Source organism: Cryptococcus neoformans, chromosome 10, assembly GCF_000149385.1.
Source record: "Cryptococcus neoformans var. neoformans B-3501A chromosome 10, whole genome shotgun sequence".
Classification (NCBI taxonomy): Eukaryota; Fungi; Basidiomycota; class Tremellomycetes; order Tremellales; family Cryptococcaceae; genus Cryptococcus; species Cryptococcus deneoformans.
In genome coordinates, this window is record NC_009186.1 from 897,991 (window position 1) to 913,053 (window position 15,063).

General features: G+C 49.1%; 5 protein-coding genes across 5 annotated transcripts; 2 read left to right on the forward strand and 3 right to left on the reverse strand.

Moving 5' to 3' along the window:
- Nucleotides 1-561: 561 nt before the first annotated feature.
- CNBJ2840 (hypothetical protein) lies at nt 562-1,455 on the reverse strand (the record flags this gene model as incomplete). The annotated part of the gene is made up of 4 exons (XM_767915.1): nt 562-632; nt 683-1,284; nt 1,338-1,392; nt 1,446-1,455. 4 exons carry the CDS (start codon nt 1,453-1,455, stop codon nt 562-564), a joined length of 738 nt encoding a protein of 245 aa, XP_773008.1.
- A 563-nt stretch (nt 1,456-2,018) lies between these two features.
- On the forward strand, nt 2,019-3,767 carry CNBJ2850 (hypothetical protein; the record flags this gene model as incomplete). The annotated part of the gene is made up of 10 exons (XM_767916.1): nt 2,019-2,150; nt 2,204-2,316; nt 2,372-2,489; nt 2,540-2,637; nt 2,697-2,772; nt 2,838-2,930; nt 2,991-3,047; nt 3,103-3,164; nt 3,224-3,593; nt 3,675-3,767. The coding sequence occupies 10 exons, from the start codon at nt 2,019-2,021 to the stop codon at nt 3,765-3,767; spliced, it is 1,212 nt and encodes a 403-aa protein (XP_773009.1).
- A 168-nt stretch (nt 3,768-3,935) lies between these two features.
- CNBJ2860 (hypothetical protein) lies at nt 3,936-8,417 on the reverse strand (the record flags this gene model as incomplete). The annotated part of the gene is made up of 14 exons (XM_767917.1): nt 3,936-3,977; nt 4,104-5,492; nt 5,557-5,966; nt 6,034-6,501; nt 6,558-6,605; nt 6,727-6,823; nt 6,887-7,025; nt 7,078-7,129; nt 7,199-7,290; nt 7,379-7,413; nt 7,462-7,473; nt 7,593-7,703; nt 7,805-7,949; nt 8,176-8,417. 14 exons carry the CDS (start codon nt 8,415-8,417, stop codon nt 3,936-3,938), a joined length of 3,282 nt encoding a protein of 1,093 aa, XP_773010.1.
- A 204-nt stretch (nt 8,418-8,621) lies between these two features.
- On the forward strand, nt 8,622-10,498 carry CNBJ2870 (hypothetical protein; the record flags this gene model as incomplete). Its single annotated transcript, XM_767918.1, has 5 exons — nt 8,622-8,825; nt 8,942-9,047; nt 9,150-9,666; nt 9,719-9,904; nt 9,955-10,498. 5 exons carry the CDS (start codon nt 8,622-8,624, stop codon nt 10,496-10,498), a joined length of 1,557 nt encoding a protein of 518 aa, XP_773011.1.
- Nucleotides 10,499-11,013: 515 nt separating this feature from the next.
- CNBJ2880 (hypothetical protein) lies at nt 11,014-14,659 on the reverse strand (the record flags this gene model as incomplete). Its single annotated transcript, XM_767919.1, has 17 exons — nt 11,014-11,022; nt 11,079-11,267; nt 11,341-11,440; nt 11,495-11,878; nt 11,937-12,055; nt 12,103-12,135; nt 12,186-12,254; nt 12,310-12,610; nt 12,662-12,677; nt 12,734-12,834; nt 12,896-13,052; nt 13,105-14,008; nt 14,066-14,210; nt 14,293-14,340; nt 14,388-14,469; nt 14,528-14,545; nt 14,614-14,659. 17 exons carry the CDS (start codon nt 14,657-14,659, stop codon nt 11,014-11,016), a joined length of 2,721 nt encoding a protein of 906 aa, XP_773012.1.
- Between the last annotated feature and the right edge of the window lie 404 nt (nt 14,660-15,063).

A 15,063-nucleotide genomic window follows, 5' to 3' on the forward strand; every position in this document is an offset into this window, starting at 1 on the left:
CTCCAATGTTGCCGTTCATGTCCATGGGTGCATCCTGCATTTGAGAAACTTTTGGAGAGAGAAGAAGACTATCATCATTCACCAAAGACCCTGGCCAACATCAAAGCAACACCCCGAGACCCCAGGGATGCTTTGCCTCCCGCTGGGGAGCAGGACGAGGCCATTTCACCCTTTCTGGGGCGATACTTCCACCGGTACAGCGTGGATCAGTAGCAATAACGTCGCTTTCCATGTTTCAAGAATATATTTTACACGCTTTCAGGCAAGAACGATTCTGGATGCTCGACCATTGACAATATAGTCAAAGAAGGCCGCTGACGGACGCAATCATGTAGGTGTGAATAAGGCATATATGTTGCAGCTTTGAGCGAATACCAAGCAGATGGATGAGATTTGGGGTATACATTACAGAAGGCTAACACCCGGTCTATCTTTGCAATCATCTTCCCTTCTATCATCATCCCCCGCCTTTCCTTCACAAGGTTCCAACCTCCACATACATTGCTTCATGAATACATCCGCCACCCACTGAACAATCTACGCGTCCTTTCCCAAAGAAGGCTAAGCGTAGTGGTCGATAAGGGAATCTCGCATTTCGTTGATGACAGCGGTAGAAGTTTGTCCTTGCAATCCTGTAGATGTTGTTAGTATCAATCGATATTTAATAGGGGGAGAAACTCACGGAAGGTAGCCTCGATAACGCTAACCTCGGTAGCGGTTGTGTCCAAACCAGTGAAAGCACACCAGTCATTCACGACCAACCCCGCACCGATAACCTCTGAACCTCGGTTCACTGTACCCGCCACAAGAGGGACCTGCAAGAGAGAAGACAACTCGTCCAATTCTGATCGAGATGTCTTGGGGTGGACGAGACCTCCCTGGTTTGAGAGGGCACAGTAAGAACCAACGAGGACGTTGCCGGCAATAGTTTGTCGGAAAACTTCAACTTTGAGTGTATCGGCAATAATCTCTTCTGTCTCTCGATCTATGTCGGGATGCACCAAAGCCACATAGTCGTTACAAGCGATAACGTTCCCCAAAGCTGACAGACGCTCTTCTACTCGTTGAATGGCGACGGTGGGGGGGAGAGAGTTACGGAGATGTTGTAGTTCTTGGTCGGTGGTGGAGCTGGGGACGAGAAGACCATGTCTGTTACCGGCGGTGAGACGACCGATGATTCGGGTGCCACCGATGGTGGTGTGGACGATGGGCACGACATCGGCGAGCTCGGCTTCAAAGACAGAGTAGAAGTTTGTAGAAGAAGCGAGAGCTGTGAGACAGTAGCTTTGAACAGAGTCAGTCTTGTGCCATGCCCAATATCTACAACATTGACATACGAGTTGGTGAGCTTGGAGAAGACACCAATGTCGGTAGAGTTTTCAAATTGAGTACCTGATGAAAGAGTGAGCGAGTGGGAAGCAAACTAAAGGGGTGGAGCGACGTACGGACGGCCATGCTGACAAAGTTCTTAAATGGGTCTCTGTTGCTGTTCTAGTTGTTGTTGTTGTAAAAGTGATAGAAATGCGAAAAGGCGCTGAATGTGGGAATGGTAATGGTTTTGTTGTAGAGTATTTATGCTGTTGAGGAGAGAACAGAGATGTCGAAAATAATCACCACCTCCCCCCGGATCCGGAGAACCAACACCTGCAAAGACGTAACTTTTAATATGGGTGCTTACTTAAGGTTATTTTCATTACGTAACGTAAAGCGACAACCAGTGAATTGCGACGACGAACGATCAGTCACTACATTCGACGAGTGGGGTAAGGATCCGAAGGGCATAAATTGGTTCGCTTGCGTATATAGCGCTGCAGGGGTAGAAGATGTTTCTCATGGGATTAAGGGATGCATAGGTCGTCAAGGAGAGCCAAACAATTTCATCGACTTCATCATACGTATAGTGCCTGGCCAGCCTCCACCGCGCGAAAAATGGCGGAAGACATCAGTTGAGCAGAACGAGTGCTGCTGTCTTCTGCCAAACTGTTGTTTTACCCATATCCAAACATAGGGGCACCACAATGAAGTACCAGCAGTTTGTCAACAGCTTCACACACCCACTCCAACACGAAGATCACACCCCTCTTCTTCGGCTTTTATCTGTTCACGGCAAGGCTGCGAAGGGCATCGCCGATACGGTCGGTGCTATTGACGTAGGTCATCTATATCCTAAATGAAAGATGTGAATACTTATGGATGTGAATAGGAGAAGCGCTTGAAGAATCCGGGGCACACGCTGCCCGATTTGTGGGATGAAATTGCTGTACGACACTGCGCATGTGTTTACGCGCTGTACAAGACCAAGGACTATACAGAAGCGTGAGTATCTTACATTAATTGCTCTACTTGAGCTATTGAAACTGAAAAACGTTAGCTTCAATCAACAAGACAAGCTACTATCCCTCTTTTATCGATGGTTTGTAGATCAATCATCATGGGTTTTGCCGGTTTTGTATATGATGCTGAGCGACTTGAGAGACCTCGCTGAGCAAGTGAGTTTTGTCGATCTCCAGAGGTAAATCAGTATTGACGCAGAGAAAAGGCCGACCAAACGATTCACGCCGAAACGGGTAAGATGCCCTCGCTTGAAATTTGCACGAGGACAGTCAGTAAGGCGTTCTCCTTGTGCGCTACCGATCGGTAAGTCTCGCTTGAGATTCCTCCTTAACCCAGATGTATGACTGATAGGATGATTTCAGACAATTTAAGGGGGAAGAATCAAGGAGACGGGGTGTTTACCACACAGCTTGTTTGACTATCAAGTGTTACTTCAAGGTTCGTCTTCTCTCCTCTCCTCATCCATACTTCTGATGGAAATCGGATGCTCACATGTGTAATAGGTCGGCAAGCCCAATCTCTGTAAAAATATTATAAGAGCAGTCGTCTCCGACCCCAAGACACCGTCTGTGGACACTGCGCCTTTACCGGATCAGGTATGTTAGCGACTTGCGTATAGGGAAATGTAATGGAAGTAGGTGCTGACAAGAAGTAAGGTTACTTGGCATTTCTACATTGGAATGTTGGCGTTTTTGAATGGAGAAGATAAGAAAGTGAGTCCCTCTTGCTGGTAATGATGATTGGAAGTTGATGAGCAAAATTATGTAGGCGGATGAAGAGCTAAGCTGGGCTTTAAAGCATTGTCCTGCTGACGCAAAGCGTAACCAAGAGTACGTCCGACGTCCATCTCCAATCTCTCCGCGCTGTTCGTACTAAATGCTCCACATAGACTAATCCTCACATATCTCATCCCTCTCCGTCTCCTACACGGCCGCTTCCCGTCTGCCTCCCTCCTTTCCCAGCACCCTCGCTTAGAACTTGTCTTCACGCCATTCATAAATGCGATCAAAAATGGGGACGTCGAAGAGTATGACCGTCGTCTCGAATGGGCCCAAGTCCGGCTGGTGGGCATGTCAGTATGGCTGGTGGTGGAGAGAGCGAGGGAGGGCTGTTTGAGGTCTCTGTTCAAGAAGGCATGGATGGCGAGTGATAAATCGACGAGGGTCCCGATAGAGACATTCAGGTTGGCATTGAAGTTGCATGGGGTGGATGTGGAGTCGGATGAGGTGGAGTGTATGGTGGCGAATATGATTTATCGAGTAAGTAATCTTTCTTCCATCCTCAAGCTTCTCTTTCTTTCGGTTGGATAAAGTTGGAGAATGGAGGCTGACGTCGTGCAGGGATATTTGAAGGGTTACATATCACACGAGAAGAAGATGGTCGTTTTGGGCAAGACGAATCCTTTCCCAAAAATGTCCACCATCGCTAGATAACATCGTTTTCTACAAAGACATGCATAACGGTCAACATATAAAAACCGTGTAGAGTATCAATAATAGGCGTTATTCTATGTACAACTTTGAAAACGTGTGGAGATGTTTACAGATGATTTGCTGATATACAAATATGGAACTGATATGGTTAGAACTTCGTGAGCAGATTTACCTCAAACGGGAGCGCGTGTTGACTCTTTTCCTCATAGCCTTCATTTTTATCAGCAGGCATGAGGTAGAGAATCAGTAATAAGGACGTACTTTAGAAATACCACTCAACAGCTTTAACAATCAATCAGCCATAGGACCTTGGCTATATCAGTAAAGAAAGCTTACATCGCTAATCTTTGGAGGTTCTTCCTCTACCGCCGCCTCTTCCACTTTCTTCTCCGCCTTGCCCTGTATCATCGTCTTTCCTCGACCTTCCCTGATCACCTTGGCCAGCTTCGATGACGGCTGTGAGGCTCGGCCCTCTTCCTCACTACCGGATCTTTCGTCCCTCTTCCGTTTGGTTGAAGGTTGGGCCTTTTTAGTCTTCTTGAGAGGCGGCCTTTCTTCTGCATCCTCCTCGTCCTTTCCCTCACTTTCGCTCTCAGTCATGTCCTTACGTTTCTTCAAGGGTTTGCTGAACATATAAGGCCGGCGAGAAGATTTGATTTCCTTAACTTGAGCTTTGGTCTTGGTCGACATGGAAGAAGCAGTGGCGGCGGTCGATGATTTCCTGCCCTTGGTAAGCTTCTTCCCACGCTTGACATCTTGCTCAGACTGCTCAGACTCAGGATTCGACTCAACATTAGGACAGGGTTCGGAAGCTTGATTATCAGTAGGGGATTCTTCATCTTCACTACTTTCCATTCTGCGGGACCTGTTTTTCCTCGCTTTCGACTGGGCTTTGATTTCAGCTTTAGTGGATTTGGCCATGGCTGCGGTCTTGCTTTTGCTGTTGGCTTTGTATTTCTTTGTTGGAGGATGGTCAGAATCAGAACGGAGGTCAGAGTTGGACTGGGAGTCAGATTCGTCAAGCTTGAATTCGGATATCTGCTTTTGCTTCTGGTTCTTGATATTGTTCTTGTCCAGCACACCTCGAATAGGCCTAAGGCCCCTCTTCTTCGTTTGTACATCCGCCTCGTCGTATTCCTCCTCAAGCTCTTGAACCTGCTCATCGTCATCCTCATCCTCACACCGGGAAATGATTTTCTTAGTTTTGGGCCTTCGCCGGTTAGTAATGTCTTTGACAGTAACAAAGGAAGGAGCAGAGCAGGCTAAGTCTACCATATTTTGCTGACAGTGTCGAGAATCTTGAGAGCGGTATTCCTCTGGCTGAAGGTTAGACTCGGATTCGCTTACTGGTGCGGCTAGATCACCCTTTTTCCGGGGAATAGAAGCCGCCTTAACCGTGCTCTTGCTGGTCGTCTGTTTGGTGAGCTTCTTCTGGGGGTCCTTGGTTTCATCTTCCGCCATAGAATCACAGTCAAAATTCATCGTATTCACGCGTTCCCTTAGCGGTTCATCGTCTGATGTGGTCGGAGGAAGAGATGGCGCTCGATTCTTAACCTTGGTCCGGATTTGCGGTTGGAGGGATGTGCGCCCTGCTTTGGTCCACGGTTCAGCTTCAGAAGGTTCCTCTTCGTCAGACGATTGTTGTGGAAAACGTTTCTTGATCAGTGCGCGGCGGGAGGTGGAAGATGGTTCTGGGATAGGTGCAATGATGGAGACGGGCAGTGCCTGCGAGAGTGGGTATCTTTCAGCTTCGGAGGGCCGAACAAGTAATGAGATGATGGACGCTCACTTCCTCTGCAACTTTGTCCTTCTTACCCCTCCAAGACTTCGTCATCCCCGCTTTCTTCCCATCCTTACCTCTATTTCCGCCATCAGATCCAAAAAGCTGCTCGTTAATGCCCCCAGTGGCGGGTGTAGGCCCCCTCGAGACTGGGGTGGCCGCTCTACCCTCCGCAATTGAACTGGCCAAAGATTTCGCGCGGCTTTTCAGCGTCGGTGCACGGATGGTGGGCGTAGCCTTGCTCTTTTCGTCAACATCTTTCTTCAATCTATTTTGGAGTAGGCTTGTACGTCGATTGGAGTTTGGAGGGGGGAGTGGTTTTGTGTCGAGTTCAGAGTCGGAGGATTCCATGGGAGGGAGCGGAGGCTTGGACTGCATAGGACGTCGAGCGGAGGAAGATCTGCTGCCTCTGCTCCCATCTATTCCCCCTCATCGTTAGCTCTGTGAAACGCGGATGAGAGTAAGAGAGGCCGGATGGGGACTCACAGGTTTTTGTAGACCTCGTCATGGGCGTGGACGTCTTACCGATAAGAACTATACCACTTTCGTCCGAATCAGCAGCCGCATCAGACCCAGCGGTCTTCCATTCCGCTTTTTTCATTTCCATCGTTCCCAATTTCTCTCCTTTTCCGGCCTTTGGTGTCTTCTCATTTCCTTCATTCTTTTTGCTCGCTCCGTGCAAAGCCAGCGCCGAATCCTTTTCTTCCTCAGCAACATCGAGGGAGACTCGTACTTTGGAAGACCTGTTAGACATGATAGATCTGGCTTTGGACAGGGGTTCGGGTTCGGAGATTTTGTTGGAATTGATCCCAGGGGAAATGGATCTCGCAAGGGATGAGAATCTGGTTTTTCGTTTACCATCGGCTCGTTTATCTGCTGGTGCAAGGGGGTCGGGCTGGGCGACCGTTGTAGCAGGGGCTTTCTTCTCGGCTTCTCCTTCGAGCGTTTGAGGCTCTGCACATATAGCCGTTAGTCATCACAAGATGTAGAGATTGCGAAGCAGAATGTACTTGGGTTCTTCGCCTTCTTCATCAAGGTTTCAAAGTCCGATGCTTCAGCTGTTTTGATACCAAACTTGACAATCGATATGCGGTCATCGAAAGAAGGTACTTGGAATTCAAAGTCTATTTGGTGATGTATCTGAATGTATCCACTGGTGGTGTGGTGCGGCCGACTTACCGGTAGACCCTCCGTCCTTCGTATTGAGACGGATAAATTCCTCGATCTCCGTATGCGCAAAGATTCTGGGTGACTCATGCTCATCATCTCCATACAGCTGTTCACAGCCATCAGCTCAGACTTGTCACTCTTTTTCTCACGAAGCAAGCCTAAGGCTTACAGTGAATCGACAGCAGTACCGGTCTGCATATAAAGCCAAATGACCATTCTTGAGGTTCTTCTTTGATTTGTGAGAGACGATCTGATCTTCGTCGTCAATGATGAAAGAGGTAAGTTGGAAGGCTTTGGGGCGAAGAAAACTATGGTCTTCAGCAAAGATGTTAATACACTTCATTAGAAGCTACAATTCACCCAGTCGAGTCAGCACAATTCCTAGGCAGAATGGCGTTCGTGTTAGAAAGGCCTACACCAGGATCCAATTTCTTATCCATTTTTCCAATAGCGCTGAATGACTCTTTAATAATATTCTTACTCCAACCTTGGTTCATCACCACATTTCTACAGGCAACGGTCCTCGGAGAATCTTTGCCAGCTGTATGGGCCGGTAGGAGGAATTGTAACGTGCTAAGGAGGTGGAGAGTGATTGAAGACGCTGGCAGGATCATGAATCAGCTTTAGCTTTGCTGAAAGAGCTGGTGTTGATGGGGCCTACATTGCGATTTCCAGAGAAGCTTCCCAATATTTGCGCTAGTGTGCTCATGAGTTTCAACAAGGGGAGAAGAATAGATGGCTTACAACCCCAGGACACTATCCTCAGAAAGAAATGTGCGGCATTCAGAATGCTCAGCGTTTACAATCGACAAGATTAGCTCTCCCAACTAATGTCATGTCAGTGTGTGATTCAAGGGATCTATGAATGTAATTACATTCGTGTGAGCCTGTGCCTGTAAGATCTTGCCTTCGGTACAGGCCTCCAAGAGTCTGACGAATAAGTCGACATGGGAAGCCACAATATGATTATTTAACTTCTTGTTTGTCTATCGCGGTAATAAGCATCAAAAGTATTTGACGTGAGTATATCTTACCAGGAGCCTGGAAAACGGTGAGCTTCCACCCTGATGTAAGATTCATTACTCACAGTTCGGTCAAAGAGACAATTACTCTCCCCGCAATATGTAATGTTCCCAGCTGGCCTTGTTGGTTTTGTCCCTCGGTTAGAAGAGTATGAGGTTCCTGGGTAGGAAACGCAGAAGGTTTGATAAAGGTCGTATAGATGTGTTTGACTAGGTTCAGTAGGAGAGCTACCGTTAAAGAAATGTCTGCCGAGCTGGTCGCTGTCTCAAACTGTTTGTCGTCGTCAGCTTCACGTTCTAGAAGTGCTATTAGGAAGAAGGGAATTGCCTCATCCTCTATCCATTCTGTTAAAGAAGTATTTTCCGATCGCAAAGTAGGGTCACCCTATCACTTTCTTATAAGCTTATTTGCCTTTACGCGAAACAGTATACTGACCAGAAGCTTTCCGAGAAGCTTGCGTCCTTTAGCCCATTTCTGGGCTCTCTTCTGCCATCCACGAGACTTGTCTTTGCTGATTTGTACATGTATCTCATTGATGTCCTCCACTGCAGCGTCTGCGCTGCTACAGGTGGCGACCATGGTTTATGAGGGCTGGAAGGAGGAAAGAGGAAGGAAGGAAGGAAGACGCGGTTGACCGGACTACAGAAGTCACTCGCGGGGGTGGAGGTGGAGGCCATTTACGTAATTGCCGAGATACCCGATGCGGTACTCCGCTGGAGTGCGTCATTAGTGGCGGATCGGCGAACCTAATCTCGAGCGCGGAGTTCTGACAGGCGCAAGCGCCCCCGCCCGCTTATAATCCACTATATTAATAATCGTCGCTGCTTACCTCTTATCTCCCATACGTACTACCCCGCATTCCCATACTACCTACACTCACAATGCGCTTCACCGCAGCCTCCCTGCTGCTCCTCCCCCTCGTGGCTCTCGCCTCGCCCATCGCCCAGCCCACCCTGGCGCCCCTCGAGGCCCCGTCAGGCGGCGACCACATCGACGACGCTTACATCGTCGTCTTCAAGAAGGGCGTTGATGCCAGCCAGATCGCCCTCCATATCGGAGAGGTCCAGGAGCTGCATGCTGCCAGCGTGAGTATCGCCATCTCCCTTTGCCACTTGATGGCGATCATCGGCCGAAGGCGTCCGTCTCTCCGCGGTCTCCTACGTGGACCCATCCTGATGGACGATAGCTGACATCTGTACAGCCTCTTCACAGCTCCTTGACTGACGATGGCGAAGTCGATGAAGGAGGTTTGAGGCACGTCTACTCCCCTCCCTCCCCAAGCTCCTCCTCTGGTTTCTTCGGTTATGGTACGTCATATATCTCATCGCGGCCACCCATCAGCCGGACGGGCCCTCGGCAGAATCCGTGCTGATCATTTGCCACCCACCCATTGCCCTGTCCTACAACAGCCGGCAAGTTTTCCCCTAGCACCCTTGACGCCATCCGAGCTGCTCCCGAGGTGGCCTATGTCGAGAAGGACCAGATCATGACCACTCTCGAGGTTCCCCGCGGCGTCGATGACGACGCGTCTGACGAGCAGGTCGAGCAGGTCGACGTTTCCGCCTCTGGTATTACCACTGAACTCGGTGCCCCCTGGGGTCTCGCCCGTATTTCCCACAGAGATAGGCTTAGCCTCTCCACTTTCCAAAAGTACCTTTACTATTCTGGGGGTGGCGACGGTGTTGTCGCTTATGTCATTGACACTGGTATTAACACTGACCACGTCGAATTCGAGGGTCGAGCCGTTTGGGGCAAGACCATTCCCAAAAATGATGTTGACAAGGATGGAAACGGTCACGGAACCCATTGCGCTGGTACTATTGGTTCTAGGAAGTACGGTGTCGCCAAGGATGTCAAGCTTGTTGCTGTCAAAGTTCTTGGTTCCAACGGTTCTGGTACTATGAGCGACGTCATCGCCGGTGTTCTGTGAGTCCAGTTATTTCTGCCTGCTTAGATCGTATGCTGATTATGCTTGTAGCTGGGCTGCTGAGCAGGCGACCGAGGACGCCGAGAGGGCTGCCCAGGAAGTCGCCACTACTGGCAAGACCAAACATAAGGGTTCCGTTGCCAACATGTCCCTTGGAGGTGGCAGGGCCAAGACTCTCGACGACGCCGTTGACGCCGCTGTCGAGGCCGGCCTCCACTTTGCCGTTGCCGCCGGAAAGTAAGTCGGTCGTCTTTTTTGTCCGTTGTATTTCTAACGAATTCTCGCAGCGACAACAAGGACGCCTGTAATTACTCCCCCGCTGCCTCCAAGTTCGCCGTCACTGTCGGTGCTTCCACCCTCGGCGATGAGCGTGCTTACTTCTCTAATCACGGCAAGTGTGTCGACATCTTTGCTCCAGGTCTCAACATTCTCTCCACCTGGATCGGCGGCAACTCCACCACAAACACCATCTCTGGTACTTCCATGGCTTCGCCCCACGTCTGCGGTCTTCTCGCTTACTTCGTCTCTATTTACGGGACTGAGTCTTTCCCTCATATTAAGAGCGACTTTAACGAGTCTCTTGCCGCTACTCGACCTTCTATCGTATCCATGGCCTATGCTCAGGCTTACGCCATGCTCCCTTCCCTAGCTCAGACCGTCCTCCCCAAGCCGGAGCTCCTACCTGTGCCCCCCAAGAATGATACTCTTACCCCCGACATGCTCAAGAAGGCGCTCGTTGGTCTTGCTACCAAAGATATGCTTAGTGACCTCCCCGAGGGGTCTCCCAACCTTTTGGCATACAACAACGCCACTCTTCCCAAGAGGAAGTAAATGATTCTCCCTGTGAATCAAGTAGGAACGGAACTTTTTTTTTGCTATTTTAAGAAAGAGACATTACAATAGAAGGGCAGAGAAGGGCGTGTGATGGAATGGCAGTGGGATTTGTTTCTCAATATACCCCGTTGCTTAAACCCAGACCGTCTTCACTTTTTTACCCGCTAGTGTACGCATCGTGTTTGAGAGTTAAGACGATTTGTATGTTATGCTAAGAATCGGAAGAGCTTATGTATCACTTTGCAATTTACTATTCTTCACTTGTTCGCCTTTTGCAATGCTTCTTGAACATAAGACCAGATAAATTCTTGCATTCATTTCCGACTTCCACCCAAAACTAGAACAAAAAGCAGGGGCATACCACGATAGGGAACGAAAACACAACTTGAATTTAATTTCGATAGACAACGTCTATTCAAGGAAAGCAGACTTTTTTTGGTGGCAAGAAAGCCGTGAACAGCGACGTATGTGATGTTATTAAAGATGAAGTAGTGATGTTAATAGAGATGAAGTTACATGAACTTAACATTGACGTCAGCTAAATTTCCTCAAGTATAGCAGACAGGAAACAACCTACCCAGCCTGTGAAACCGAAATCAGATCCAACGAATTGCCTTTTAAAGTGTCTATGGGGATCGAACGCAACCGTCTCGAGTTTGCCCGAAGTACTAGAAGGAGCTGTCGTCGCAGTTTCCAGATCCTCATTGTAGCTAATAAGCCTCGCCTGCTCTGCAATAATATCGGCGTAGTACGCCATGGGCACAAGCTAGCGTGCAGGAAGAATCAGTGGGAGTGTTTGACTTTGGGGAGCAAAGTCATGGGATGGAAGAGTGACTTACGGAGACAGACCGAGTCGCTCTCGCAAAGGAGTAACACAGGGTATTAGTAAGATTTTGTAGCGCATCGGCAGTATAACCAGCTTCGTCAGCCATAACGACGCTATGGAACATGTTAGTACGCAGAAGTCACCTGGAGAGCCGAGAGAACACTTACTAATGGGTGGGTTTAGCGGTGCCTTGCAGACCGGCATGAGCTTGTAAGTAAAAGTCAAAGTTGTGTGGCGACGTAACGCCCCTATCGACAACAGTGCCAGGTGGCAAGTTGCCAGTTCTATCCCTGTCGGCGTCGCTAGCTGCAAAGAACCTCATGGCGTGACGCTTAGCACAGATGACAAAGGTAATCTTTGGATTGTAATTGCCGCCAAGAGCCTTGCAAGCCTTCTTAATTGACTGGAGCTCCTCGTCAACACAGAAGCGGTATTGGCCTTCAGAAACACCATCCCGGTAGAAAAGAATCTTTTGAGGCTTGGCTCCAGTGTTCTTCTCAAATGTCTTGATGTGGTGTGTGATCATCTCGTCAAGGAGCTGGATGATCTCGCTATTTCACAATTCAGATCAGCAAGCAATACTTCAGAAGCGATCACATGAAGACTTACACTCGACCGCCCTGTTCAGTGACACAACCAGCAAAGTAATTGTTCTCGCCATTGATGGAAGCAACAGTAGCAGCGATAGACGGGTAAAGAACTCGTCCACGGGAAGGAGGATGCGTGACCTGAGTTCATCGTCAGTTGTAGATTCTTGAAAATAACTTTTACTTACATCGGCACCGCAAAGCATAGTAGTCTTGTCGACCTACATATAGAAATTAGTAAAAGAACGAGAGCTACTAAGGTGAAGCGTACATTGTGCTTGACCTGGTGAGTGACACCACCAAGCTTGCAATGAACTTTCATCGCGACATTACCACAGTACTGCGCATATTTATCAGCAAAAACATTCCTGAAAACCGAAGTAATGTTGACACACTTGGTCAATGCCTCGGTCACTCTTGATTTTCGCAGACTGTAAACATTGAGTCACAACAGGCTTGAAAAGGCCTTCAGCACCAACAGACTTGATAGTCTGGTAGATGCTGGCCTCCTTTCTGGGGAGGATACAAAGAATGATTTGAGGGTTGACCTTTGAATCGGCGAACGCAGCCTTGGCAGCTTGTTGGAGAGCAGGCTTGACTCCCATGTTAGGTCCGCCTGCGTTGGGATTAAGCTGCAACAGAGCAGGGCGCCTGTTTTGCACGGGACATCCGTACTGCACGAGTACGCCGGTAAAGCTAACGATAAGTCAGTAAGTGTCATCAACTCTCTTTCCGGCAATCGCTTACTAATTGATGAATTTTTCTGATGAACCATCTGTCAGCAAGATGCGTTGATCTGATTGAATGAAGATGTCTTACGAAGGTCTGGGACAGTGCATCGCTCGTCGAAAGATACGACAGCCCAAGAAGTAAGAGGTTTGCCGGCCTTGTTGAACTTGACACCCTTAAGATTCCAGCCCCTTCAATCAAGCGCACAATCAGACCCCAATATATCATCTAAAAGAAAGGAAAGCTACTTACCCAAAGTTGGCTCTCAAGGACTGGTTACCGGCATAGTTGATGGCAGGAGGGGCAAGCACACGGGCAGGGACGCTCATCATTTGGGTTTGCACCTGGAGGTGCCAAGCCTTGAGCTTGGGAAGATTTTCATAGTTGAGCTTCTGTCTCCAGCCTTGGACTATTGGAAGGATTAGCACATTATGTCACTTGAGATATATATGACCATTTACTGGAGCCCTGCCGAAGGCTAGGGGGTTTAGCAGCTTCCTTGATGATTTCTGCCGTCTGGTCGGGAGTGATCTTCATCATAGGAATAGCGTTGAAAGGCTCAAGCCTGACAAACTCCATAGGCACAAAGTTCTTGCCGTACTGGATACAAGGAAGTCGAGGACGGGTGACCTTGATGTTATACTGTTCCTGGAAGTACTGAGCAACAGAAACGGTGCGGTCGGGTTGACCGTCCTTCCCGTTAAGAGTAAACTTGATACCTTCGGCTGGCTGGGAAGTAAGGCGGGCAATGGCAAAGATGCGTTCAGTCTTTCGGTGGGTAACGGTGAACTTGGCACTTCTCAACAAGTCGCTTAGCTTCCTGATCTGAAGCGGATTGAGTTCTTGAATAGGGCGAACGGGACCGGGAGCTCCGCCATGGAAGCCACCACGAGGACCGCCACGGCCACCTCGACCACCCCGACCACCACCAGCGCCCGCAAGACCGAGGATCTTGGGGGCAACATCGACGAGCATTCCAGGCTCGATAAAGGCAGAAGTAGCATTGTCAAGTTGGACAGCGGGATAGCCCGAAGAAGTCCAACGGAAGGATTGCTTGAAACCCCTGTAGACGACAGCGCCGCCCGAGATAGCGACACCGTCCTCCTCGGTGAAGAACTTTCGGCCAGCTGCACCATGCATGGAGAAGCGCTTAGCAGCGTCCTGCCGAAGGAGAACGTTAACAGATTGGACAGCACGAAGCATAACGTCACGAGTCTGCTCGGTTTGCTTGTCGCCTTTGGAGTAGCTGATGATAGTGTCCAAGTCAATTTGGCAATTGTCGGCAGCCTGAATAACGGCCTTGAACCGACGTCTATCGTCGGTAGGGACAATACCATCCTCCTTGAGACCAACGATGATCTCCAACTGTAAAGAAGCAGGTTAATGGGGATTTACATCCGATTTGGATACAAAATGACTGACCTTTCCATCCTTCAGATCAAGAACGTGAGGAGTGTAGAAGTTCTTCTGCTGGTCAAAGGCAGCGGATTCAAGCGCAGTTTTAAGGGGGCCAGTGGCTTCTTGGACCATTTGGTCCCAGATCTTCTGGAGAAGTGGCCTTGGCTTCCTAATTTTGCACATCGAGGTCAGCACCTTTCAGCTTGATCAGGCTTAGAGCAGGAGGAGAGGAGACAGAAGAAATGACCTACTTGGCCTCCTTGGTTTTCACCACGGGATTGATTTCGATGTCGTAATGACTGACAAAAGTCAGTTGTTGGCACCGGTCCTATCTACCGGTACTTACTAGACGACAGCGTCGGACTTGTCGAAGCGAGCAGCGAACATGTTCGCGAAGACGTTGATAGCCTTACCGGACGTACCGAAGCCTAAAAGAGGTCAGTACGTCAGCTAGTTAAGGGGTCCTATACAACGCTTGATACTTACCAGGACGAATGGGGCAGCCTATACATCGTTTTTGGAAGCCATACATAAATCAGATCTCTCAGCAAATATAGTAATTTCAGGCTTACCATCGAGAGTCTCAAGCCCGATGCTGGGGGGAGCATTAACAGCCATCTTGCCGACAGAGGATTCCTTCGACCAGTTCAAAGGTTAGCCACTGGTCCAACAGTCGCCTACGGCTGCATTGCGTAGGTAGAACGGAGATCAGGCTCACGTGAATGTTGTGGTGAACGGCTCAGTACTTCTTATGCCGATAGAAAGCGGTTTGTCGTTGCAGGGATCTAGTGTATGAGAGAGGGAGAGGATGCTGATGGGAGCAGGGCGAATGCAGTCCAGGTGATAGGTTATGGAGTGATACAATGGGTGGCGAATTGAGAAGATGAGCAAGGTAGGAAGGGATTTGTGCTACACTCACCTGCGCTATACTTTACCCACCATGTATGTGGGAGGGTGACGTGTGGGACTCTGCTGATCTTTGCAGCGGCGGACAAACAAAAGGACATCGCGCAATCCCCCAC